The 26,295-nt window shown below is 40.4% G+C and overlaps 3 protein-coding genes and 1 long non-coding RNA gene across 7 annotated transcripts; 1 reads left to right on the top strand and 3 right to left on the bottom strand.

The window, feature by feature from the left end:
- Positions 1–809: 809 nt before the first annotated feature.
- Positions 810–9,962, bottom strand: LOC103721405 (RHOMBOID-like protein 9, chloroplastic). 4 transcript variants are annotated; one of them, XM_008811602.4, is made up of 7 exons: positions 9,818–9,962; positions 8,170–8,813; positions 6,514–6,748; positions 5,712–5,877; positions 3,056–3,226; positions 1,340–1,494; positions 810–1,233 (listed from the first exon to the last, which is right to left on the bottom strand). In XM_008811602.4, exons 2-7 carry the CDS (start codon positions 8,804–8,806, stop codon positions 996–998), a joined length of 1,602 nt encoding a protein of 533 aa, XP_008809824.2. In that variant the 5' UTR covers positions 8,807–8,813; positions 9,818–9,962; the 3' UTR covers positions 810–995. The 4 variants fall into 4 exon arrangements, with proteins under 4 accessions (XP_008809824.2, XP_017701747.1, XP_026665958.1 ...); XM_017846258.3 differs by having other exon boundaries at positions 8,170–8,912; positions 9,818–9,950; XM_026810157.1 differs by lacking the exon at positions 9,818–9,962 and adding an exon at positions 9,603–9,622.
- Positions 9,963–10,612: 650 nt separating this feature from the next.
- LOC113463680 lies at positions 10,613–11,946 on the top strand. Its single transcript, XR_003388361.2, has 2 exons — positions 10,613–11,471; positions 11,574–11,946. It is a non-coding gene; the product is annotated as an uncharacterized LOC113463680 (long non-coding RNA).
- Positions 11,947–14,707: 2,761 nt separating this feature from the next.
- LOC103721406 lies at positions 14,708–15,578 on the bottom strand. Its single transcript, XM_008811604.4, has 2 exons — positions 15,409–15,578; positions 14,708–15,282 (listed from the first exon to the last, which is right to left on the bottom strand). Exons 1-2 carry the CDS (start codon positions 15,508–15,510, stop codon positions 15,181–15,183), a joined length of 204 nt encoding a protein of 67 aa, XP_008809826.1. The 5' UTR covers positions 15,511–15,578; the 3' UTR covers positions 14,708–15,180.
- Positions 15,579–18,022: 2,444 nt separating this feature from the next.
- On the bottom strand, positions 18,023–20,001 carry LOC103699063 (cytochrome P450 71A1-like). Its single transcript, XM_008781106.4, has 2 exons — positions 18,927–20,001; positions 18,023–18,831 (listed from the first exon to the last, which is right to left on the bottom strand). Exons 1-2 carry the CDS (start codon positions 19,881–19,883, stop codon positions 18,220–18,222), a joined length of 1,569 nt encoding a protein of 522 aa, XP_008779328.4. The 5' UTR covers positions 19,884–20,001; the 3' UTR covers positions 18,023–18,219.
- Between the last annotated feature and the right edge of the window lie 6,294 nt (positions 20,002–26,295).

The raw sequence follows: 26,295 nt of genomic DNA, 5'->3' as shown, positions 1-26,295 counted from the left end.
ATAGTATTACTAAAAAATAATATTAATGTAATAATTAATATATAGACAACAGCAATTGATTGCATTGTGGGACATATTTGTGATTAGAGGAATTATGAATTCGGCAGCACAGTCCATGTGGGACCGAAACCACAATCATCATAATAGGTCAATATGGGGCTGAAATCACAATTACCATGATTGATTCATGCACCATCCTAGAAGGGTCCATATTGCAAAGTCCTCGTCATAAATGGATCATTAGTCGGGTTAATCATGACACCATTTGTAATGATTTTGTTTTCTCTAGTTATGCATGGATATAGGCCGAGTCATCTTTAATACCATTAATAACGGTTCAAAACTTCATCAAAAAAAAAATCTACTCAAAAGTTGTTAATTGAGATCATCGGACCTTATCGACGCACAACTAGTATGGAACTCAAACACACATGCACACGAATCCTAACATACTCTTCCTTGTTTAAATCAAAACATTCTGAGTAGGATAAAAATTTCAATCATAATTATAATCATAAACATTATGGATGGCTCATGGCTAAAGTCTCAAAAAGAATTATGTTGCAGAATCTTTTAGCCCGCATGAATCATAGGTTAGTCGACCGATAACACCACTCAAAGCTATCACTCGGTGCCATGCCCATGCAACTCTCACATGACAAGCAAGTCAGCCCGAACTGATTCAACTAATTAAACCTAACCCCCACCTCCTTTATGCCCTGTATCACTTAGGATTCTTGATACATATCTTATAGTACTTAGTTACCCTGGATCCACTTTTTGTTCATTCTTAAACCATTACCATGCAATGCTTCAAACCGAAATAAGTTCATTCTTTTGCTCAAAAAGAGATTTAAGTTCACTGTACTCCGTTCTTTGGAGAACACTGATACGACCTCATAAGACTATTAAGAGGACTAATGCTGCATTATGACAATGACCACCTAAAAATCACCCGCCTGTGTATCAATACAACCATCCAAACCAGCACACTCCTACACGATGCCATCAACTTCCAGCATCTCAAGCTCTGGTTCATAAAAGAAAACCAAGGAAGCTAATACAAGTACAAAAATGGTGAAAGTAATCAGTGATTTGCACGGATCAGACTTTCTTTGCACAAGAGCAATTCCCTCCTTCTGCCCATTTTTCGAAGATGAATCATCCAATTCCAAGCCTGGACATGTGAAACAGCCAAAAACAACGCCTGAAATGACAGCCCCAAGATGTGTCCTGCAGAAGGATTTATAATCACCATAGGTAATTGGTTTAACCATAACAAATGCAATCAAAAAGAAAACTGGATGCGAAGTATAATGCAAAAGGGATAGCAGCTAACCAGTCGTCAATTCTCCCAAAGCTGCTCAAGACAAAGCTCAGAGCTGTGGCAATCACTGCCTTCCAGAACATACTTTCTGAAACCTCCTTGTCAGTTGCTTCTTTATTTTGGGTTTGATAGACAAGCCAAGCTCCAATTACGGCAAATACCGGACCCTGGCATCAGCAAAATTGGTTATATGAACAACACCATAGTTTGAATTTAATAAATATTCATTTGGTGTTCTGAAAGAAATAGCAACTGCACTCCTGAGGAAAAATGCTATTGAACCTCGCCCACCACAGTATCGCACAAACAAACTTGCCTGCAGAGGAGTGATTTTTTTTTTTCCAGAGAGAGAGAGAGAGACCCGCCCGCACCATAATTGCTTTAAAACAAATAGCAACACATTACATCTAGGATACTTCATCACTACACATCTCATTTTAACAAAACCAGACAGAGTGAGTGATCACACTGCACTTCGCTCTAGCTTGACATAATTAACCTTTCCCTTCCTTTCTACTCCACTTTTCCCCGTGTTACATATCTTAATGCACCTCGCAGGACCTTGCACATTATGCCTAACTGGTTGGGCAACCGATGATGGGAAAAACATCATTCAATTAAGTCTATCAGCAAAACTTCCTTGAAATGGATACCAATTCAATAGAAATTGATAATGTAACATTTTATATCGGCATTTCCCGTACAGAATCATATGTCAGAATATGCATGGATAGAAATTCATATTACAGCTGGTCAGTTCCAGAATATAATCTCTACATATATAATGGCTTATTTGACTTGAAAAGGTGGTGCTCTGCAAGCCAATGTCAAACCCTTCATATGGTAGCAGGATTAACAAACCTTATTTTAGGTGTAGAGCTAGAATCGGACTAGAGATCTTACAGAATTAATTTTATGTTTATTCAAAATGTAGAGCCATATGATATGGTTTATATCTTCTGCTGATCATATCAATTAAAAAAAATAAAGGTATGCCTTTTGAATGTGAAGTCTGATGTGGCAAGCAAATCAGATCTTGAGTGAAAACTTCACAAGACATGTTCTAACAATAGAGTCAAATCAGTAAGTGAATATTTTAAGTGGGTGAATGACCATTTGGACCCTGCCAAAGTAACCAGTCCGCAATGCCTCTTTAATTTTTTTAGATGGGTCCAAAATTCAGTAATGAAAATCCAATTGCAATATGATTTTTCATAGAAGCTCACAAAAAGAATCATTTGTCAACAATGAACTTCAAATGCCAGTTTCCTCTCTCATGCTTGCAGATTATTATTTGTTCTTAGGATGCATGACTAATTGTTTTATGACAAGAGGATGAGGGCAATTGTCAACAGTACCTCAAAGCCCCCTTTTTTTCTCTCATGATTGCAAACTATTGTTTGTGCTTAAGATACATGACTAATGAGTAATTGTTTTATCACAAAAGGAGTAGGTGGTTTGGTAGCTAACTTTTGTGCTTAAGATACATGAGTAATTGTTTCATCACAAAGGCAGAGGAGGAGGAGGAGGAGGAGGTTTGCAAACTATTATTTGTTCTTAAGATACATAACTAATTATTTTATCACAAAAGGAAGGGGATTACTTACAGGAGTCTTTGCAATTAGAGCTTGCATATGAGATATAGACAGTAGATATTGGCAAAGAGGTGTCAAATTCACTTTAACATAATCATAGCGCAATAGTGAGGTAAGGTATTGTTGAACTTACTGTCCCACAAACAGTTAGCTCTGGAGTGTGGATAAAACTCGTAAAATTGCCACAAATTCCTCCAAGTATATATATCAGGAGAAAGGTACATGGGCCATACGCTCGACAAACTTCAGGCCCAAAAGTAAGAAGCACCCAACAACCAAGAGCAACATGAAGAAATCCTGAATGCTGCCAAAAAAAAAAAAAATGATCCATTGTGGATATTACTGTAATCCATATGATACTGGTGTTGGGTAACAGAAAAATGAAATTCAAAACTAATGAATATTAAAAATACATCAGAATGGGTAGACAAATTTTAATTAGATGGTGAGATCAAGAAATATATGATTACAGCGAATATGATAACTTGGCAAAGCTAGTCAATATCACAGCCATTGGACTCCTGGCAAGGTAAGCCATAAACATAGTGATTAGGCCCATGGTCTGCCGTACCGGTCCGTACCGGCCGGTATGGGCCGGTACGTACCGGTCCGGCCTGGGACTGGTACCGGATCAGCGTGAAATCCGGTACCGGTAATTTATTGTTGAAGAACCGGTACGGGACCGGTTCGGACCGGTACGCCGACCGGTACCGGTACGGCGGACCTTGATTAGGCCTATCCAAATATTTAGTGTGGATTATATAGATATATCTTCATCAATCATTTCTAGTGAGCTATACCCACTGAAATTGCAAGTTTTCTTTTTTAGATTCTTCCTGGCAATTCCTGTTGACATTAAGTGCATCCTTGCATCTCTTTCTTGCTTTTCCAAAAGAAATTTGAGTTCCTCTACTTGATGGGTTCTCCTCAAATGACTATTATACTAACCCTTACCATCTAAGTTAGTCCTTCACCACTATGTCCTCAATTTGAACAACTTTAATATAAAGCACAGCTAATTGACTCATACACTCCCAAAAACTATGATTAGTCCCTCTAGAGCAAGTATGGCTCATGGAAAACTCAAACTTGGATATTTTTATGGCCAATGGTGGTTATGGTAACGTTGTAAAGACTCCTGTGTCACTCACCAACTCATATTTTAAGTAGAAACCGCAGCAAACCAGAGGCTCTTTCGGAGGACCTATGTCAATCCTAGTACTGTTTATCTCTATTCTTGTGTATTTTGGATTCTAGTGGTTTCTAGAGCTATTTGAAGTATACTTGAGGCAAGTCCAGTTCCCAAAGCATGTTAAATTAACAGTCTGAGCAATCTCACTCTCTCTCTGAGTTGAAGTCTAGAACAAACCTAGAAGTGATTAGGATCTAGGAGTTACTGTGCCCAATTTCAGACAATTCCCCCTTTAACAAGATTTTTATTGATCACTAGGCCACAAAAAAATACAAGTTTATTAAAATTTAATAACAGTTGTATGTAATTCAAGACATAGATTTTTTATTAGCTAATTGTCTGTCCCACCAAACAATATTGCAGGGTACCTTGCCTACCTATCCTGCAGTGAGACAGATAGGGATGCCAAACTCACTTCCTCTTCCACATGAAAGTCAAGTTTGGTAATCCGATCTTGTGTAAGAGTTGAAGTCAAGATTAGTGCTTGAGATTCACCCTCAGAAAGAAGTGAAATGCCATCCTGCCACACTAGGATGCTGGACAGGTGTCCACTATACATACCTTTAGCAAGTAATACTGGAAATTCTAGATGGTGAACATTATATAAAACACTAGTAGATCTTATTAAGATAAGGCTACCTCTATAGGTCTCTCAGTGACTTATTAATATTTGTGAGTTCAGTCTGACCCACAAAAAAAAAAATGATGAAGGCTCTTTCTTTTTTTTTGGGTTACATAAGAGGTGCTACATTACTCTTTGAAAAATTAAACTGCCACTATTAGCTAGAACAAGGTCCAGAAGTTCGATGGGAACGAGAACATCCAATTGCATTCTTCCCCATGATCAGCTGCAGTACTTGCAGCCCAACCTGCAGTGCCATTGGACTGATGACTTGTGAGGGATACACGTTTGCCATTTGCATGGCCTGGAAAGGCTCTAATGGGCCTATAATTTATGCTGAAGCACCATGGTTTAACTTTTTTCAGGGTTGTTTTTTCAGAAGTTCTGACTAACATAGGAACACTGTAGGTATAACTTCCATAATTGCAAGAACTGAGCTGATGTCTAAACTATGAAAATGTTGACATTTCACAAGCATAATAAGCATATAACGATCTTTTCTTAAGTTGATATCATCATCTTGCTAAAAATTTTAAAATCCAACCAGCTCTCTGGCTACTTCACAAGGTTTCACAGTTCACACCATATGAAAACTCTCCTTCCTCAACAAATCTCATTACCTATATTTAGTTATTATCCCAACTCGCTGAAAGCTGCAAAAATGTTTGCATTCAATCTAAAATAAACAAGAACTGTTACTGCAGTGCGAATCTTCGTCCTTGTTTCATTGCAACCGGGCATTTTAATTCAAAAAATCATATTAGGTCAATGGAACTCCATCATATCCGTTAAAATTTGCAGGAAACCTAGCTAGATAATAAATATTACTAAGATATCCATGGGAAAATTTTGTCACGAATACAGCCTTGCAGCAATAACAAAGACACAATCAAATACATAAAACATAAAAGCAGTATGTTAAGTATAAAAGTTCATGACGCAGATTAAGGAGCATGAGCCAATTCAAAATTGTACCAGAAACATTGGTGTCAGTAGTCTCCACCACTCCCCGAGAAGGATTAATTTATTTATCTTTGCCCCATAGATCAGAGGGAGTGACAACTGCTCTACATCCGAGTTCCTAATTGGACTTGCTATCTCAAATAAGAAAACTGCAATATTTATTCCAGCCAATAAACTTCTGCATTCATCGAACAAATCTTTGTCAGCCAGTAAATTGAAAACTATCTGAATATGTTCTGCCATCATCTATATATAGAACCACAATGAAAGAAAGTTTAGGAAGAATGCTAGTGGAATGAGGTGGGGGAAAAAGAAAAACAAAATACATCAGACCAGAAACACTGCCAGTGGAAAACCTTGAACAATTCATAGGTTCCTTAACAATCTTTTACTTGAGCCTAGTTTACGAAGTTGAGATGGACCATGGATGTTACAATTGAAGTAACCCTAGAATCTATAATCTAGGACAATCTTCATGATGGAACAAGCAAAGTACACTAAGGTTTCAGATACCAGCACCGGATCCTGTACCAGTTTTTTACTAGAATGTTATGGTACCAGGTATTGACATAGTCCCATTCCGACACAGTAACACACTGTATGCCGGTGCCAGAAAGCTGCTGGAACATTACAGTACCATTCATACCGTCCCATTCTGGCAGTATTTGAAACATTGCTATCTACCATATTTATTATGTGCAAGAGCTGTGTTACCTCAGTTCGTTTATTCTATAATATACATCTCAAAGCTGAATTAAATCTTCAGAAGAAAACTAGCATCAAATATAAGCAAAAATTTGGCAAAAGGACACACATTAGATACAAGTCAGAAGCTTCGTCATTTGTCTGTAGGCCTTCGATATTCTCGTTGCCAAACATCCCTGGATCAGTTCGATTGTCCATACTCTCATAATGCTTATAAACATCTGGTTTTTCAATCATGCTTTTCTTTTCATTATATTCCCCAATACTGGAGTCTGGCGGTCTCATAGAATTTCCTGCTGATGCTTCTTCATCAGAAATAGAAGTACTTTTCCTTGTGTCAATTTCTGTTAGAAGAGAAAGTATTATGAGTCAGTTATTTTTATCAAAATAATTACTGGACGAGAAAAAAATTAAGATACATATATCAGGCAAACATCTGATTAATAACAACAAAAAGAAATTGCAGAAGCCTTGGCACGACATACACTAAGGGATAACAAAGATCTATAGATGAATCACACTGGATAGCATGAAGAACACAGTGGCATTTCTATTAGTATGAACTCACATCCTTCCGTTGTGAACACCTCGTTCCTCTTAAAACTAGGATTTGGTTTAGCATAATCGGTTCATTAAAGATTGTAAATATATTAGATCAAATTTCTTCTCTGTATCTGCAGGGTTCAAATAATTCTCAATCATGATGATTTATGAAGAGAACTGTCAGATGTTTCATGGGTTATGCAATTGAAACACCCAACACCCCGGATAAAAATAAATAAATAAACTTCTAGATTTGGCTCAGTATATACATTTCCCCTTCATGTTTATGTTCAGTGAAAATGGGGTAGGGGATTAGTAAATTCGGATAAAATTTGTCTCCCTATAATCTTGGAGTTTGTTATGATGTTTGCTATAAAGCACATAAAAATTTTCTCAGGCCCACATAATGCTGGCTTGGCATTTCATCATTCATCCACTGCAGTGTATTGAAACAAATTCTGCGAGACACAGCGGTCCCCTCGTGCAATATGGAAGGAAGAACTTTTTATGTGTGCAAAGCAGGTCCCCATAGCATTACTCTTGGTTATCTATTTCATATAAGCAAGGACAAATCTTTTTAGCAAATCATTGCCTTCCAAAACCATATGGATAGTTATGAGATATTGAACATTTTTCTAGCAGTAAATTTTAAAACAAGAACCTGTTTACTTAAGATGCCTTATGACAGATTCCACACATCCCACAAGGAATTAAAGTTCATACATACATGCAAATATGACTGCACACATAGTGCAGCCTATCTCAAGATTACCTAGTAGAAGAAGAAAAAAATTCCTACACAAACAGAATGTGGTTAAATAGGAAGCAGTAAGTTAAGAATTGAGTAAATTTGAAAAATAGAATAGCGCTAGTAGAACGTACAGTAATAAAATAATGATTAAGAACAATAGCTAAGCTTAATTAGGAGAAGAGCATGAACATGTGAGGAAGGTTCCATCTTCAGAAGAAAGAATCCTTGTGAAGTAGATGATGGTATTAAGAAAGGAAACGTGAGAACTACACCAAGGATTTATTTTTTAGTAGGAAAAGTGATAATGAAGGATTTATAAAGTCAACCATGACATGATGAATAACTAAGTCAGTTAAAAAGATGAAAGTATGCATTAGCAGCATATCATAAATATGTGCTTCAATTTCCAAGTTCTTAATAATTGCTCTATAAGATGTCCATAAGTACATGACAAATTGCACAAAAAATTACCAGTGTTTAGTTTGGAAAAGTAGTTCTTTAACAAACTCAATCCAATCCTTGTTTTGTAACCACCACTTGCTTCAATCACGTCTGTCATTTTGCCTTCACATTGAGAAGAAGACACCTTCCTATATTCCTTTTCATCAGACAGAGTGTCAGGGTTGCTTGTAGACATGCAAGAGCTAAGCTGCTCAACCATGTCATCACCGAGCTTGCTAAAATAAGAATCCAGTGCCTTCAGTTGCCTCTCAGTATTACATGCTTCTAATGCAGAAGAATCATAACAGGATTGGTCTCTCTGATATACGTGTCCTGAACTAGATTTGTTCTCATGGCTGTTTGTATTATAGACCTTGGGAAAAGGTATTTCTAGAGAATTCTGAAATGGAACAGACCAATTATGAAACAGGCAATATGCACCAACTCTTTGTTGTTTCTTTCCTTTCAAAGTTAACTCAGAAGCATGGTGTAAGACATTCCATCTTCTGCCGGTCTCATTAACTAGAGAAGGTGAAAAACATTTGCATGCCATATGAACAGAAAGATGATGGTCTGCCAATCCTCTTTCATTCTGTCCCATCACTTTCCCAGTAGGATAAACCTGGTCTTTACAGGACATTATTGAACATATGGAAAGCATAGCCATTATGTATCTGAAATAGCCAACATGATGATGATATCAGTAACCAAGATCTCCATGAATGTTTGTGGTCTATCTAAGTTTGCACTGAAGCCACAGAATCTACCCAGATCTGCATACATAATTTACAAGGAGAATGAAAGGTTTTATGTAAGCCATAACTGCTTTGCTGTGCCTTCTTAAAATCATGGTAACAAACGGATAGTTTATTCATCTTTCATTACATGCAAACATCCACATTTTCATAGTTTATAACAATATAGCATAAAGTGGAATATTACTCGCTAAAATTAATCAGTCTGAACCAATCTTGACAACTCTATACAATTGAATGACCTTCTTCTTTATAATAAAAGACAACCTTTTTCAACAAATTTATAAGTTTTGAGGATAACAGATCATTCTAAATGTCCATGTATAATATTCAACAATTTTTGACGCATACTGAAAGAAAGATTCAGCACATGCCTTTCCTTTTCAGTTTAAGCTACAGGATTTCCCCCAATCACTTACAAAAAGCTTCTTTTATTTACCCGATTCTTTTCCTTCCTTTGTATTATTATGCTTGGTGGATTATCTTAAGGAACCACACGTTCAAATCATCAATCCACTCCAGGCATGATCATACTCCAAACCACCAAGTTTCATTACAACCTGAAATAGTCGTAATAAAAGCCCTGGTCTACCTTATGTCTGTGCTTGTGTCCTTACAGCATATGTTCTGCATTCTAATGGATCATAAACTTAATTTACCGATTCATAAGTCTCTTTAGAGACTTGAATTCACGAGTAGGAGCAGTACCCCATCAAGGTTCTCCGGCAGTCCTGGCCACTCACCTAAACATACCAAATCAACCTAAACACAGAGAAGGTGCAAGGAAGAACAACTGGCTGATCATCAGAACAACAAGAGAGAGAGTCACCACTTGCAAAATATGGAGATAAACTACAAATAAATACAAAAAGCGGGGGAAAAACATGGAATACAACAAAATTAACCAGACCAGCTTGGCTCACCAATTCACTTGCTAAGAACTAATAATTAGCAGCAGAAGCTTTTAACTGGGTTTTAGCGAGAATGACCATCTCGTACTTGCTTCGACCGCTCGTTTCTTTTCTTTCTTCGGAAAGAAAGTAGTGGTTGGGCTAAAAGAGTGCCACGAGACCGCAAGAAGGAAAGGGACCGCGAATCTGGTGGCTCGCCCCTTATCCGCAGGCGATCCGCGATCCAATCCCATCGCAGAGGTAGACGCTTGTGGGTCCCACCCCCCGAAATGGTCGTGGGGCCACCGTCGGTGTCGCGAAAACCATCAGTGCTGGCTTTTGTCCGCCGGATACTTGTCTTGTACTAGAGAAACAAAGGGACCAACGAAGAAGACCGTCTAAAATCGCTATCGCGAGCTAGGCGATCTGCCTATTTCATGCATTGTCGAAGATCGACTGCAAGAAGTTTGGAATTATTTTGTGATGTGCATGGGAACGGTCACAGCTCTCAGAAGGCCGTCCAACCAAAATTCGCCGTGAAGCCGGCACACCATCAACCGGTGCAGCCATGTAGTGCGCCCAAAAGTGCAGGTTCGAATTTTGAAAACTCTTTATAGCTGCGATATCCTAGCCGAGATCCTAGACGATCTATGAAATCCCTCCGACTTAACATACAAGCGCGATCCAAATGCGAAACCTTTACGCCCCTGGAATGTGCAGAGACTAGCCCATTCCGTCCGACCCACGTGCCTGAATTCCAAAGTGATAGGTTCTCATCTTCGCCTATACAACCAACTTCTTGGGAGATCTTCCAAGTAAGCACTCGGACGCCCTGACAGACCCCAAAAAATTTTATTCTGTTCTCTAAGCATCATTCTGACTTAGGCATCAGAGGATCTCCACCGGATACCCTCCGCCAAGAGAACTTCTTCGTTTTTGCTGTTTCAAGACGGAGCACGGCTACCGGACCAAAATTCCAACAACAGTCATCTGCCTCAAGTCTCAACCGAATACAATCAAAGCAGCCAATCACTGAGTCCTCCAGCACCGTCACAACACTTGCTCGACGTCTAAGACAGACCGATTCCCAACAGCAACACTTCCATTTTTTCTATTTTTAAAATATAAAAAAATAAAATTATATTTTTTATTTAACTTTTAAATATAAATATATTTGATATAGTTAATTATTTTAAAATATAAATATATTGATGGTTGCGAAAGAGGTAGTAGCAGCTGTGACATGATGGAGGCAGCCAGGATGGCAATAATATGATAAAAGTGGCGACAATGGCTACAACAGTGCAGCGGTGATGGCGGCACCAGCAATATAGCATGGGCAATATTGAAGGCAGTGATGGTATGGGGCAGGCAGCAAGGTTTGGATGGTGTGGCGAAGGCGACGAGGTAGAGAGGTAGTGGTTGGGAGATCACACCCTAACAATGCCGATGTCTCACCCAAAGTCTTTGACCATTTCCCTACTTCTCGTTTTTAAATTGTTTGGAGCTCTTTTAAGTATGTTTTCAAATTGATTGATTGAGGGGCATGCAAGTATGTGGCATAGTTTGATTGATGTACCGATCCATAGTCATTTCCATGATGATTTGCAGGATATTAATAATGAATTCCAGGCTTTCCCTGATGATCTTTTTTAATCATAGCTTCCAAGTTTGATAATTCCATCAAGTAAGGTCCTGCACAACTTACGGTTTGGAGTTCCCAAATTTAATTCCATCAAATGTTGTAATCGTCTGTCAAGACTGATACTGCTTAAGATCTCTAGTGCAGGTGCAAACCAGCAAGATTGGGACCATTTGGCATGCAAGGGTGCAGAAGCTACAAGCGGATAACTTTGAGGTTATCAATAAATTGCAAAAAAACGCCCTTGAAAAGTGCTTTTTAGAGCATCCAGAATCATGCCAATTGGAGTTGCATAGCCAAATGCTATTATGATGATACATCAAGATTTATGTTTGAGACCTGATGCCATTTAAATCTAGAACATTAAGTTGTAGGTCTTACAATGTCCTGACTGTATTGTTATTGAAGCTCTGGTGGCTTGAAGAGAAGCAAAAAACCCAGAGTTTGTTCTTATTCCTCACGAGTAAAAAGCCAAACTTTGTGATTCTCTTCAGGAAAAATACAAGTGTTTCTCTGCCAACATTTGCTCGTGGTAGAAAGGAATGACATGTATTGGAAACTATATAGAAATGAATCCAAGTCTGCAAACAAATTTATACATTTCAAATAAGATACAGATAGAATATCTAACTTATTCGCATCAATATCTGGACAAACTTTTCCTTGTGGTATCAAACAATGTTAAAAACAAAAGCAAATTAAGACACGTTTGTCTTTCAAGAATTTCCATATGACCAGTACAATTTAAGGTTCAATGGATGTCCTGAAGTTCATTTCCCTGGTTTTAGAAGGTGAAACACAGAAATATCATACATCAGGCAAAAACGAATAGATCCGCCCTCACCGACATCTTTAACTTGCCACAGGAGCTCCATTTCAAGACAACCAGGAAAAAAAATGAAAAAGGCATCCAAAACAGAGATTAAATCAGATATCTTTCAGATAGGTTTGCAGTGAAAATATGTATCCAAGAAACGAGCACAAAGATTAAATCTCTACCAAGAAAGACCTCTACCACCAAGCTCTCAAGTAAGCCTTTAGTCCATTATGCATAAACCTCAAAATTCTTTTGATTCATGGTTGGCATGTGATGCCTCGTCCTAAAACTGTAGTTCTGCTCTACATCACCCCAAGGTTAACCCAGTCAAAAAAGACTCATCCTACAATTTCCATGAGCGCATAAAAAGAAAAGTATGGATCAAGTTGAATCAATATTTAATATTTATCACTTATTTACCATGAGCAGCACAGTAATGATTCACTTATTTACCATGAGCAGCAACCTCCAATCAATCCACCATATTGTCAGCCACAAAATTCACTGACACGGGTGCCCTATGCTGTTCAAATCTTCTATCAGCAGTCATTATTATTGAAGCAGTCTCAAAGATACCAAAACTGAGAGCAGGTCCTCCTGGATGTTACATGTAGACAACTATTAGATTAGCTTCCAAAATGAGGTGGAGTCAAATCATTACCTAGAAACATCTTAGTGGTATTCAATAATGCCTAAGAGAATATTGCTTTCTTAAGATCTTTCCAAAAACAAAGGTGTTACTAACCTAAAATTTGGGGGTCATTATCTCCAAGAAACAAATTCACCTTCAATGAAACCAGATTGTCTTCCAGCACAACCCACAAATGGTTCCCAGAACTCATGATCTCTACGGGCACTTGTATAACAAAGTTTGATATATTAGTGGAAAAACCTGTAGCTGAGACAGTCAAATACATTTACCAATCCCACAATGTCCAGACATTTCCAAATATACATAACTACCATCTCTAAAGCTTCTAATGCTAACTCCAACATCTTCAGGCTCATCTTGTATGCAACTGACATGATAGACAAATCTCTAAAATCTTCACCTTAGAAAACCTATCTCTAAATATGTTATACCGCAGGAATCTCGTCTTCATGAGAACTGGGAAGTACATAAAGGATAATCCGTTTTGGACCATTAGCACATCTGAAGACCAACCAGAGATGCTCCTACAAATACATGTATACAAAAATAGATCCTTGTCAATAGACTATGACCTTCCCCTGGCTGAATATAGAAATGCTCTTGATATCAAGATGAGCCTGAATCTTCTGCTGAATTTAATTATTCAAATGGTAATCTAGACACTAGTTATGAATATTCCACCATACTTGGACATTATCAATAAAACCAACCAGCTTCAACTGATGAAACTTACAGTCATCTACCTAATGACCACTCAACCAAATAAAGCTCTTATGGTTAGTTTACTGAATTCTCATACTCTCGAAGCTCCACATTGGGATGCAATTTGTTGAATTCCAAGTCACCTTAAAGGTGCACTAATATCGTATCTAGGTGACTTGTCCTCATAACATCAAGAATTAATCCATGTTGAATAAGACCTTCATATGTAAGATCAACTAGAAAATTCTTGTTCATTTGTTGAAGGTAGTTTAATCACTTATAGGAGTGAAAATAGGGAACATGGGGGGCAGATGTAGTTATAAGATTGAAAACAAGGTAAAGGTTCTGATGGAATAAGCGATTATGGCACAATGCTATGGAATAGATGGTATTTCAGGTTTGATAAATTAATGGCCATGAATTATGAAAACCAGGCAATTACTGATATTGCTTTTTATCCTTCTTCTTTTACGAGGCAAAAATGTAAAGTTTAATTATTATTTTATTTTAGATGTAACTGTAAGAAAGAAAAGTATATCTCCATGCATGAAATATGAAAATCAACTGAAAAGTCTTGTTTTGGTTGTCATCAAATTCAGTTGAACTTTTCCAAGTTGTGCATGAGGAACATTGACATAAGATTGAAGAGAAAGTAAAGATTCTTCTATATTTTGGATCTGATTAGATAATGTAGATTGAATCAGATTACGGCATTATGCAACATACTTTAATAGTGAAGCTCCTAAGGCTTATCATAGCTTATTTTATTTTTTTAAGGGAAAATTAAACGTCAATGGGATTCCAGTCATTCTGTTGCTCCACATTTACGTTAGCTAAGAATAAATCCACAAAACTTATGGCACGGATTTAAGATCGCCATATGCAGCCCCTTCCTTGTCCCCTCTACACCTTACTTCTTTTGTTTTTTCCTTGTTAAACTAACACTATAGATGATCTCATTTTCCTACTAAGGAGGGAAATGGAGGGACTTGAAGACATAACCTCAAACAAGTGGTCTACGAGTTGAGGGTTGGCTGCAAGAAATATTTGCAAGCCTAAATCTCTAAGTGGTTTCAGTAGGTGCACAATGTCACGAACCTGCCAAGTATGAGTCACTGCAGGCAAGAGGATTTATTCCAACATAAGCAGAAAATGCTCCCCATGTCAATACGGCTTCCTATAAACAGAAACAGAAACCATCAACCCCAGATTCAACAGTTCTCAAATTTTTACAACAACATTTTATTTCCTATCGATAGCTCTGATCGAGAAGTAACTTGAAGCACCCACCACATGTTTGTCACTAGGTCTGAAGGCCCAAAAAATCGGCTCCTACTCCACTTAATCCTCTGGGCGGCACATACAACCAAGTAAACCAAACCATGAAAACAAAACAAAAAGAAATCAAAAGCAAATACTCAAATATTTAAATTTCCTGCCCCATGCCAAATACACGGGCTTACAAGCAGAAGTTACCTTAAATCTTGATACCGCTGGATCCTGAAATCCCCCAAAACTTATGGGGGAAAATTAGGCATGCTTAAAATTGAAAGAGACATAGGAATTTGAGCGTTGGGAAAGGTTTAAGAGTCCGATAAGAGCTCTGACTGATCCTTTTGTTGTTCAAGCTGTCCCCTCTTCTTCATTTCGTTCTCGTACTTGATCAATCTCTCCTTCATCTTCTCCTGGACCAGAAGAACCCACGATATTTAAGAAGGTTAATGAAGAAGTCTATTTCTCTCTGTATAGAAATCCAAGAAAGCCATCAATTTAGGAAGGACTGAAAGGAAAGCGAGAAAGAGAAGGGCTGCCTTGTAGCTGGTCTCGACGCGGTGCATGACGTAGAAGCCGAGGATTCCACCAAGGACGGTGCCTGTCATTATTCGGAAGTAAGCCCACCGACGCGACGCCATCTCTGCTTCCCCTTTCAGCCTCTCTCACTGGCCTGGCTGCAGAACCTCCGAGGTACAAAATAGCTACTACTTTATATATATATATATATATATATATATATATATATATATATATATATATATATATAGAAGGTTGAGCTGAAAATTCATCAGATTTATTGGCTTACCTAATTTTTATTTCCTAAAAACCTATCCAGGTTTTAATTTTTGAACTTAAAAAAAAAATATTTTTTAAAAAAATCTTCCTTTGCACTTTGGATTGGATGGAATTTGCTTGGCTATACTTAAACGAATGGCCAATCTATAAATTATATAGGATTTCCAGCCTAATCCAATAAAAACAATCAAATAGGCTCTCAGTGATATAAATTATAATTAATGATTAATTTAAATTTAATAAAATTGGATTTTTTTTCTATTAAGATGGACGGCTCTTTTAAGAGAAAAAAATATCTATTCCTCTGAGCTCCGAAATTAATAACTAATCATTTAAATTAGACATCCATACTATTTATGATGATTTACATAATTAAAAATATCTATAATTAAAAAATCATGTATTGTGATGGGATTTAATCTATATATCAAGAAGACAAAAATATGACCCTCTATGTTTGTAAAGTCCTAACCAAATAATATATGAATTATAAACCTAGACACAAAGCAAATGTACTAGTAACCATGATCCAAGCATCCAATATAATTTTCTTCTCATTTTCTAACCGGAGGGTCGAGAAAATCATGAAATTCAAGTGAATCATGATTGATCCAAGTATGCCTTCATTATTTAACTACAAATCCTAGCTGGTTTAAGTAAAAATACATGGTTCACTTCAAGGACACTATTTAATCATTGATAACAAAAAAATTTCTTATTTGTCTGATCAAGCCTTAGGTTAAATTTTTTTCCTTATATAGATAATGATAGTTATGGTATATAGTAATTATAAGCCATCATATATGATGAAAATAAAGAAAAAAAAAATAGCATCAATTGATTACCATTACTCGTAACATCAATTTTTGTAAGTTGATACATATAAACGATTTATATAAATAAAGAAAAACTTCAACAAACAAAAGTTTCTAAATGAGAAGAGTATAAATACGAGGGACGTGTGAAGATAAAAAAGAAACCAGAATAGAATAGGGATTTAGCTAGCCAAAAATAATCTTAAAGTCGACAAGGAGAAGGTATGACAAGGCATACGATAGGAGGTTTGACAATGCATGGGAGAGGAGGTATGGCAGTGCATAGCAAAGGAAAGGGACTAGATGGGAGGGAGTGGTAGGTGATGAATTAATGGACTATCCACTTAACCACTACCTTTACTATGCATGTAAGATTCATGAGATTATATGGTACTTACCATGTCATTGTCCTTTTCGAAACAATAGAGAATTAGTGACAAACATTGGATTTGATAATGTCCTAGAAGTTATGTAAGCATTTTATAGATCTCACAATATGTTGTTTTGTCCCTATCTTTCATAAGTTTATTTTCCAACTTCATTTCATGACATCAGCTAGTAATTATCTTATGTAAATCTTTTTACAAGTATTTCTTTTTTGGATAATAAATATTTCTTTAGGAAACTTCTTTGGCTCTCTTAAAATCTCATTGAAATTTGTTCAATCATGTTTTTTCTAAACCATCAAAGTTGGCAAAAAGGAGGTTTGGTAAAGGCATAGAAGAGAAGGCAGTATTGTAAGATGTTTGAGAGAGGAGATATGCTCATTGCAACGAAGAGGAGAGGGACTACATGAGAGGAGCATGTGATAAATTAACCGACCATGCACTTAAGCATCATCCTTATTGTGCTATGAGATTTGTGAGATTATAGAGTACTGACATTGTTGTTGAACTTTTTAAAAATATTAGAGAAATGATGACAAAAATTAGATCGAGGATGCACCATAACTCATGTAACTATTTTGTAGATCTCGCAATTTGTTGGTTTTTCTATCTCTTCCTAAATTTATTTTCCAACTTCATTTAATACTATAACCTAGTAATTAGCTCATGTAAATCTTTTTACCAGTACTACCTTTTCCAGAAATTTAAGTATTTCTTTAGGAAAATGCTTCTTCTCCACCAAATTCTCACCGAAAATTGTTGAAATCACATTTTTCTAAAGTGTTAAATGTAAAGCCGTCATTTCAGCCTATAGTAAACTACCTATAAGCCATGCGTGATACCTATGTGGAGATTATTGAGTAAATGTAGCAACATCCATTTCTTCAAACATTTGTGCATATAAGGACTAGTGTAATTAAACTTTCGATAGGTTCGAATAGAGAAGGCTTTACGGCATCCTACATACGGACTAGATAAATTTAAAATATATAAAATCAAACATAAAGGTACCTATAATTTTCCAATCTAAACAATACCAATATTTATACAAATAAGCACCTATAATTTTCCAATCTAAACAATACCAATATTTCTCTGAAAAAGTTTTCGGATCTGAATCCCAACAGCATCATGTATCCACAAGCACCGGATCTAAAAAATATTTACAGATAATAAGTTCAGCATTTTCTCTCTAATAATAGATAACAAGTCCATTATATACCATAGCCATGCTTCATGCAACGTTTAGTCGTTCTTTGCTATACAATGTTAAACATGGAACCCATGATCGAAATGTAATCAATAAAATGCCAAATGAAAATACAGCATAGAGAAATACAGTTTAACTGACTTAAAGGATTCGAGGTTTTGCCACAAGAATCAGATTCAATTTCTTGTGTGCAGTAAGTCCAGCTGATTCAGTCATATCCAGTGACTCCTCTATCATCCCATTGGGCAACTCCCAATCAAAATGATGCAGTAAATTGGCAAGAGCAAGCTCGATGGTGGAGATCGCAAAACCAATGCCAGGGCAGCCTCTCCGGCCAGCACCAAATGGTATAAATTGGAAGTCCTGCCCTTTGAAATCCACAGAACTGTTCAAAAACCTATCAGGCCAAAATTCCTCGGCCCTCTCCCATGATCTGGGATCCCTCGCAATTGCCCAAGCATTGATCATGACTCTAGTCCCTCCTGGGATGTCATAGCCTTGCAGCTGGGTATCTTCGATGGATTCCCGGGGAACTAGTAAAGAAATTGGCGGGTGCAACCTCAGAGACTCTTTAATCACTGCCTTCAGGTAGTTCATCTCATCTAGTAATTCCTCTTCTATCTTCTCTTTTAATCCAACCACCTTTCCTACTTCCTCTTGCACTCTTTTCATGTCTTTCGGGTGTCTGACAAGCTCTGCCATCACCCATTCTATCACCGTGTATGTCGTGTCAGTACCAGCAGCAAACATATCCTGTCAAAATAAAAATGTTGGATTATGAACTCCTACTACTAATTTTTCTTCTTTTCTTGAGGAATTATGGACAAAGTAAGGCAGAGTGGGCTTACCATAATAAGAGCCTTGATGCTGTCCTTGCCGAGAGAACTGCCGATGCTGTCATCCTTGTCATTGTCGAGGGAGAGCAGAACATCGACGAAGTCGCCGCTGTCCTTATAAACATCCCTTCCATCATTCTTAACATGGAGATGGTCCTCTATTACTTTCTCGATCAAACAGTCTATCTGTTTGGAGGTGTTCCTTACCCTTGCATCCAAGCCTCTCAACCAATCAACCCAACCCAGCCATGGAATGAAGTCCCTCGTAGGGAACGTTCCCAGCAGCGCCGTGAACTCTCTAAGCATTTCCCGGACGCCGTTCTCACCACCCTCCTTCTCGGAGTACTTCCTCCCAAATGCCACTCTGCAGATTACGTCGTAGGTGAGGCTAGATATCAACTTGCTAAGATTCACAGGTTGCGTGCTAGAGGCGGCGCGACGAATGCTATCAATCATTACCGCTACCTCTTCTTCTCTAACCAACTGAAATGATTGCACCCTCCTGAGGCTGAGTAGGTGGACGACGCAGATTCGCCTCACCTGCCGCCAGTAGTCGCCGTAGGGTGAGAAGGCAACGTCATGAGAATGGTATAAAAGCCTGTCAGCCATGCTCGACTTTGGCCTACTCGCAAAGACAAGGTCTTGGGCCTTCATGACTTCCTGAGCTGCTTGAGGTGAGGAGACGATGACGGTGGGGATGCGGCCGAAGTGGAAGAGCATCAGAGGGCCATACTTCTCGGAGAGCGATTGCAAGGAGCGATGCGCGAGGGAGCCGAGCTGATGGAGGTTGCCCAAGGCGGGAAGCCTTGGCGGGGAGGGAAGCGATGTAAGCTTTCTTCTCTTTGATTGCAGAGCCTTCTTTTGGCCGTAGAAGAAAAAACAGAACACCAACAAGGGGAGGAGGAAGGGGATGATCAAAAGGGCGTACTGGTGAAACCAAGGGAACAATGAAACAACTAGAGGCATCATTTCACTGCAACGGGAAGTCTCGAGTCGTGGCTTGTGGGTTGGAACTAGGAAATGGAATTGGCCTTCGAGTTAGCGGGCTATTTAACTCCCTATTTTCCGTCTAATATATGTGAACGGCGCTGCGCTGGTGGAGAATGCCAAGCTTCCCTACGCCTAAAGCTTCTGGATTTTTTCTCACTTGGGATAGGCAAGCCGTGCCTGAATTTTCCATCTTTCCTTCTTTGCCGTATGGAGACGCTAGTGAGAGATTTCATTTGACCCGAAAGTTTATAGAATGAACAAATATGAAAAGAATCAGGTAAAGATCCAAAGAGACGACAAATAGGCTTTTATCCAAAATAAAATAAGAAGAAAGGAAGTGAAAGATCCCACATCGGCTAGACTCGTTCCAGAGTCTGGGCATATGAGGCGAGTGTCTCCAAATCCTATAGACCCGTTTTTGGCAGAAAACAAAATGATGCCGCACCAAATCTGGAGGAAAACTTCCGTGGGATTTTAAATCAGAACAGAAGAAGAGGGAGAAGAGAAAGAGGAGGAGGAGGAGAAGAGGGAGAAGAGAAGAAGAGAGGAGGAGGAGAATAGGTGGGGAGAAAATTTCTTAATTCTTCATTAAACCCCAATCATGAAAATAGTTTCCTATATATAGGGCCCGAATACACAATTTGCATAAACCCCCTTACACAGAAATAAATCCTAATAAACCCACAAATAACACAAATAAACCACAACTAAGCCCTAAAATGCAAATAAGCCCAGAAATAAAATCATCCACAAATAAACCCTAAAATGCAAATAAGCCCAGAAATAAAATAATAAAATAAATATGCAAATAAACGGGTCTGACTCAATCCGGGGGCTCAGGATCATCTGGATGAAGGGCTCTGATGTCCCCATCAACTCCTCCCGGGTGAGAAAAACTCGACCCCGTCGAGTACAGGTCTGGCCGGCTGTCATACTGCTCCAGAAGATCGGGGTCAAGGCGCTGCAACTGTGCTCTGGAAATCCACGTCACATCAGACTTTGGTCGACCTTTCCACCGAACAAGGTAACGTTGGTAACCACCGTTCCTGGTTGAAATAACCTGCTCATCCAATATATGTTCTATTTGTTCTCTGCGTGCATGAACTTTGGGAAGTGGTGGCTCAACAGCAGGTAATTGGTCAGGGTGTCCAACATGGGCAGGTATATCAATAAAGGGGTCAGAAGGCATGAATATTATCTTTTTGTATGGGACCAAATCTTCAATATTAAATGTCGCACTAATCCCATAATCATCAGGAAGATCCACAACATATGCATTCGAACTGATTTTCTTTAAGATTTTGAACGGTTCTGCACTACAAGTTTGCAATTTCTTAAACGTATCTGAAGAAAATCGTTCAAGCCTAGTTCTTATCATGACGTAATCTTTTTCACTTAACTCTTTATAACGTCTATGTAAATCAGCAAGAAATTTATATTTTAAGTTATTAAAATGACTACAATTGCTGATTTCTTGATGCAATGAATGTGGATGTGATGCAATTGATTGTGCAGACTCAAAGACTCTATACTGATGAGAAATGAAAAACAGGTCTATGGGTTGCCTAGGTTTGTAATCATGCACCACTTCAAACGAATTTATGCCTATGGACTTATGAACCGAACTATTATATGCAAACTCAACTGTCGGTAATATTAAATCCCAGGTCCTAGCGTATGCATTTGGGTTGAGCCTATGATGTGGAAGGTTGGGTAGAAATACTCCGGGAACTAGATCAATTGCATGTTGGATATCACGCATCGGAGAGAGTGCATCTGGAAGATCATCGGGGACTATAACATTAAACTCCTCTATAAGGGAAACTACTATAGAGGAATGTTCAAGATTGGATTCCACATGGGTATCTTTAGCTACAAGTGCCAATTCTGGTGACTGGCTCTCAATATCTGTCACTACCTCTTCCACAGTAGTGATGTGAAGTGGCTTGGTTGTACTTAGATCAATAGTCTCCCTTTGGAAATCATTTTGGACAAAGTCCAATTCTGTAGGTTCGTCTTCAAAGTCTTCTTCGTAGTCTTCTATATTTGGTTCATAGACTTTTTCGACATATTCGGCCTCTTGGTTCCTAACTTCTGGTTCAGTAATCGGGTAGATCTTAGTGGAACATTGGGGCGCTATGTGGCCGAAAAGTTGACACCTAGAGTATTGAGTTTGGTACCTAGGAGAGTGGGGAAGGACTACAGGTGGTGCGACCAAACCGATTTTAGGTTGGGCTGTAACAGGGGCTGGCGATTTAGGGGTCTTAGAATTTTGCACGAGCTCACGGATCTCTTGTTTGAATTTCTTGTATCCAGCCCGCATGGCAACAATCTGTTCCTTGATAGACCTCAAAATGTCGGAATTCATGGTAGCTACAGGGGTTTTAGGTTGACTGAGATAGTACTCCATATCACTACAGGTTGGCATGCAATGATGACACTGGGTGATGATATGAAATGCAGTGTCACTAATGAAATCCTAATAACTATGATGTAAGACCAAATTTGATGCAGGACAACCTACTAATGCAATCTATTATGATTTCAGAAATCAGCAAGTCTTCACAAAAATAACTTAAAATTTAAATGTTGCTGATTTTTACTTCGGTTATTCAGAATTAAGGATTAAGATTATTCAATTTAAGAAATTAGATTGCAATCAAGTAGTACAGTTGTTCTGATCCTAAATCAATCTGATCGAAGAATGTTGAGAAGCATCCAGTTGTTAGGGTGTGCTAATTTAATATTTAGATTTTAAAAGGGCAAATAGGATGGGTTTGAAAGTAGGGGTTCTATGTTCTGAATTTTGACAGCAAAAGTAAGTTTTCAAAATGTGGCTACCATGCAAGAGAACTAGAACATAATTAAATGAACAAGCCCAAGAAAAGTAGAAACCTTATTACCTGTCGTGACGTAGGCGACCAGGATGTGTGCTTGTGGGCTAGGCGACGATCGGTGCGCGGTTGTAGCTGATGGACCTTTTCAATTGGCTTCTATTTGGATCTGATCACAGCACCTTGGCTAGTCTGCTGGGCTTGTAAAATGGAGGAGAGTGGACCTGCTGAGTTCGTGAGATGGGATCAGGCCTCAGTAGTGAGGGCCTGCTGGCTTGGGCCTGTGAGGAGGCAGTGGGTGGCCCGGCCCAAAAGGGGCCTATCTGGGGTCGATGGAGAGGTGCTCGGGTGAGTTGCAATGGGCGAAGAAGAAAGGGATGAGGGCCAGGGGAAAGGGAGGGCGGCGAGCTGTGGGTGAGGAAGCGGTGGTGAGTGGTGGAGGGGTGCGGCAGTGGTGCAAAAGATGGGGAGAGGAACACGGCGGGGCAGTCGGACCGTGCGGCGGAAGGAGGGCGGCGGAAGGAGGGCGGCGGGCGGCCTGTGGAGTCGGCCGGTGGTGAGGAAAATAGGAGGGGATGTACGATGAGGCCGTCGGCGTCAGCTCGGGCCCCGGCGGGATGGTGGCGTCGGCTCGGGCCCCGGCGGGATGGTGGCGTCGGCTCGGGCACCGGCGGCTCGGGCGGTGGACGATGGAGGAGAAAGAGGGGCTCGGAGGCGACGGCGCTCGGCGACGGGGAAGCACCGTGAGGGAGCGGCGGCACCTCGGCGGTTTGGCGAAGACGGCGGCGGAGGAGCCACGACGACGGCAGCGGCGGTGGGGCGACGACAACAGCGGCGGGCAGACGATCGGGGAAGATAACAGGTACCCCTTTTTTTTTCTTTTTTTTTTCTTTTTTTTTTCTTTTTTTTTTTTGGACCTTGACGGGCTTGGGTTATCGGATTCGGGTTTCGAATGAGACCCGCTCCGATAACTGTGAAACTCAGCACGTGCGGGTCACGTGCCATTTTTTTTTTTTTTTTAACTTACTGGATGTGGACCCGGGCTATCGGGTTTTGGGGTAACGGGTTTAGAACTTACCCGTTACCACCCGTCTTCAACCTCCCGAACCTCCCGACCGAAACGGGAGGATGACCCGGGCTGCTCGGCGGTCGTTGCGGAACGACCGAGGGGACCGGCGGCGCAGCCAATAGCCACGGGGCTTTGATCGGCGGCGGCTGCAGTCGTGAAGGAAGACACAGCGGCGATTGCGGCCGGAACGGAGGGCGAATCGGCGGTTGCAGGCGGGGCGAAGGTCGCGGCCGCGGCTCGGCGGCGACGGTGGCAGCCGATCTCGGGTTTCCCGGCGGCGGTCTCCTCTGTGGGCCCGATGCAGGCGGTTGGCGGCAGACGTGGGCGGCTCGGGTTGTAGCGGCGGAGGGAGGCGTTAGGGCGGCGACGGAGAGGGAGAGCGGTGTCCCACTCCCGGATCTGGCCACGGACGGTGGCCACAGGGGTCGCGGCCGAAAACTTCCTCCGTCAGGACGGTTGCCGCACGGTTGACACCAGGACGGCGGGTTTCCGTGGGGTCACGGTGACCTCCGGCAGCGAATCAAAGCGGCGGTGCTGGTGTTGTCGGCGGCGAGGGGTAGAAGCGGTGGCCGCGAGCGTGGTGACGGGTGGCCACGGGAACGGGGTACTGCAAAGGGTTTTTTTTTTTTTTTTTTGCTCTGGTGAAAACACAGACCGAGAGAGAGAGAGGGTCGGATGCGGATGGGCGGCGATCTGGGCCTTCACAGACTCGGCGGTGGTGTCGGGGAGGGAACTGGTTGTGGTGTGAAAGATGGAAGACGATGCTAGATCGTGGCTTTGGCAGCAGAGGCAAAGCCTTTGCTCTGATACCAAGTTGATGCCGCACCAAATCTGGAGGAAAACTTCCATGGGATTTTAAATCAGAACAGAAGAAGAAGGAGAAGAGAAAGAGGAGGAGGAGGAGAAGAGGGAGAAGAGAAGAAGAGAGGAGGAGAATAGGTGGGGAGAAAATTTCTTAATTCTTCATTAAACCCTAATCATGAAAATAGTTTCCTATATATAGGACCCGAATACACAATTTGCATAAACCCCCTTACACAGAAATAAATCCTAATAAACCCACAAATAACACAAATAAACCACAACTAAGCCCTAAAATGCAAATAAGCCCAGAAATAAAATCATCCACAAATAAACCCTAAAATGCAAATAAGCCCAGAAATAAAATAATAAAATAAATATGCAAATAAACGGGTCTGACTCAATCCGGGGGCTCAGGATCATCTGGATGAAGGGCTCTGATGTCCCCATCACAAAACCAGGGAGGGGTCTGAGCGGCGCATGCGGGCCCTAGAACCGGACAATATCTAGCAGGGGAGCCTCATGTTCCTCCCTCATATGGTCCCCACGTGGGCACTGGGTGCCTCACGTGCCCCGCGCAGGCTGAGGCGTGACATTTTGGTATCAGAGCCGAGGACGGCTCTAGTTCGAGGGTGGGTAAATGAAAGATTTCACATTGGCTAGACTCGTCCAGAGCCTAGGCATATGAGGCGGGTGTCTCCAAATCCTGCAGACACATTTTGGATAAAAAAACAAAACCGAGTAGGGGTCTGAGCGGCGCGTGTGGGCTCTGGAACCGAACAAGATCTGGCAGGGGAGCCACATGTTCCTCCCTCATATGGTCCCCACGTGGGCACTGAGTGCCTCACGTGCCCCGCGCAGGCTGAGGCGTAACATTTTGGTATCAGAGCCGAGGACGGCTCTTGTCCGAGGATGGGTAAATGAAAGATTTCACATTGGCTAGATTCGTCTAGAGCCTAGGCATATGAGGCAGATGTCTCTAAATCCTGCGGACGTATTTTGAATAAAAAAACAAAATCGAGGAGGGGTCTGAGCGGCGCGTATGCGCACATGCTTGTTTTAGAGCCTAGGCATATGAGGCAGGTGTCTCCAAATCCTGCAGACACATTTTGGGTAGAAAATAAAACTGGGGTGGAGTCTGATAAACATGCGCTTCCCGAATGCCTCTTGTACTTTGTGCATGGTCTAGTCAATGCCTCCTTCCTTGCCGCCCAACGCCGCGGTAGGCGGAGAGCAAGCAAGCCACCTTGCCTGCATTGCATTCGTTAAACGGTAGCTTCCGCGCCCTCCCTGCCGCAAAGAATTCGAATTCGATGGCCCAAAGTCACCGTGCAAGACGCCCCGGGAAGTAAAGTTTCCACCATACATAATGGTGTAAACAGCTACCAGCTACAAAATTTTAGCCAGCCTGCCAAGAAATCTCCCTCGGAACACACGTATTTCAGCAATGGTATCTCCAAGGAAAAAACTTACATTGGTGATGTAGATGCGTGATGATAAAACACATAAGAATGGATGGCCATGATATCATTCAAGAGGAATTACGTATGAGTAAGTAACATCTATCTTATGTGAAACTAAACACACGTCCATGCGAATTTTCACATACAGCACGAAAATAGAAGCATCATGTGCTATTAATCTCAAGATGTAGGCTGCAAAATCTAAAGAAGCAGAATATATACAA

Source organism: Phoenix dactylifera, chromosome 8, assembly GCF_009389715.1.
Source record: "Phoenix dactylifera cultivar Barhee BC4 chromosome 8, palm_55x_up_171113_PBpolish2nd_filt_p, whole genome shotgun sequence".
NCBI classification, from domain to species: domain Eukaryota; kingdom Viridiplantae; phylum Streptophyta; class Magnoliopsida; order Arecales; family Arecaceae; genus Phoenix; species Phoenix dactylifera.
This window is presented reverse-complemented; position numbering and strand designations above follow the sequence as displayed.

Bases quoted from the DNA above. Each gene is read 5' to 3' on its own strand.
- LOC103721406 (XM_008811604.4), bottom strand. From the start codon at position 15,510: ATGGCGTCGCGTCGGTGGGCTTACTTCCGAATAATGACAGGCACCGTC. The intron at 15,283-15,408 runs GCAGCCCTTCTC...CTTCTGGTCCAG, and splicing joins GCGTCGAGACCAGCTACAAG to GAGAAGATGAAGGAGAGATT.
- LOC103721405 (XM_026810156.1), bottom strand. The intron at 3,227-5,711 runs GTACAATTTTGA...TTTTTTTGGCAG, and splicing joins TACTGACACCAATGTTTCTG to CATTCAGGATTTCTTCATGT. The intron at 1,234-1,339 runs GTTAGCTGCTAT...ATCCTTCTGCAG, and splicing joins TTTGGGAGAATTGACGACTG to GACACATCTTGGGGCTGTCA.
- LOC103699063 (XM_008781106.4), bottom strand. From the start codon at position 19,883: ATGATGCCTCTAGTTGTTTCATTGTTCCCTTGGTTTCACCAGTACGCC. The intron at 18,832-18,926 runs GTAAGCCCACTC...TTATTTTGACAG, and splicing joins GCATCAAGGCTCTTATTATG to GATATGTTTGCTGCTGGTAC.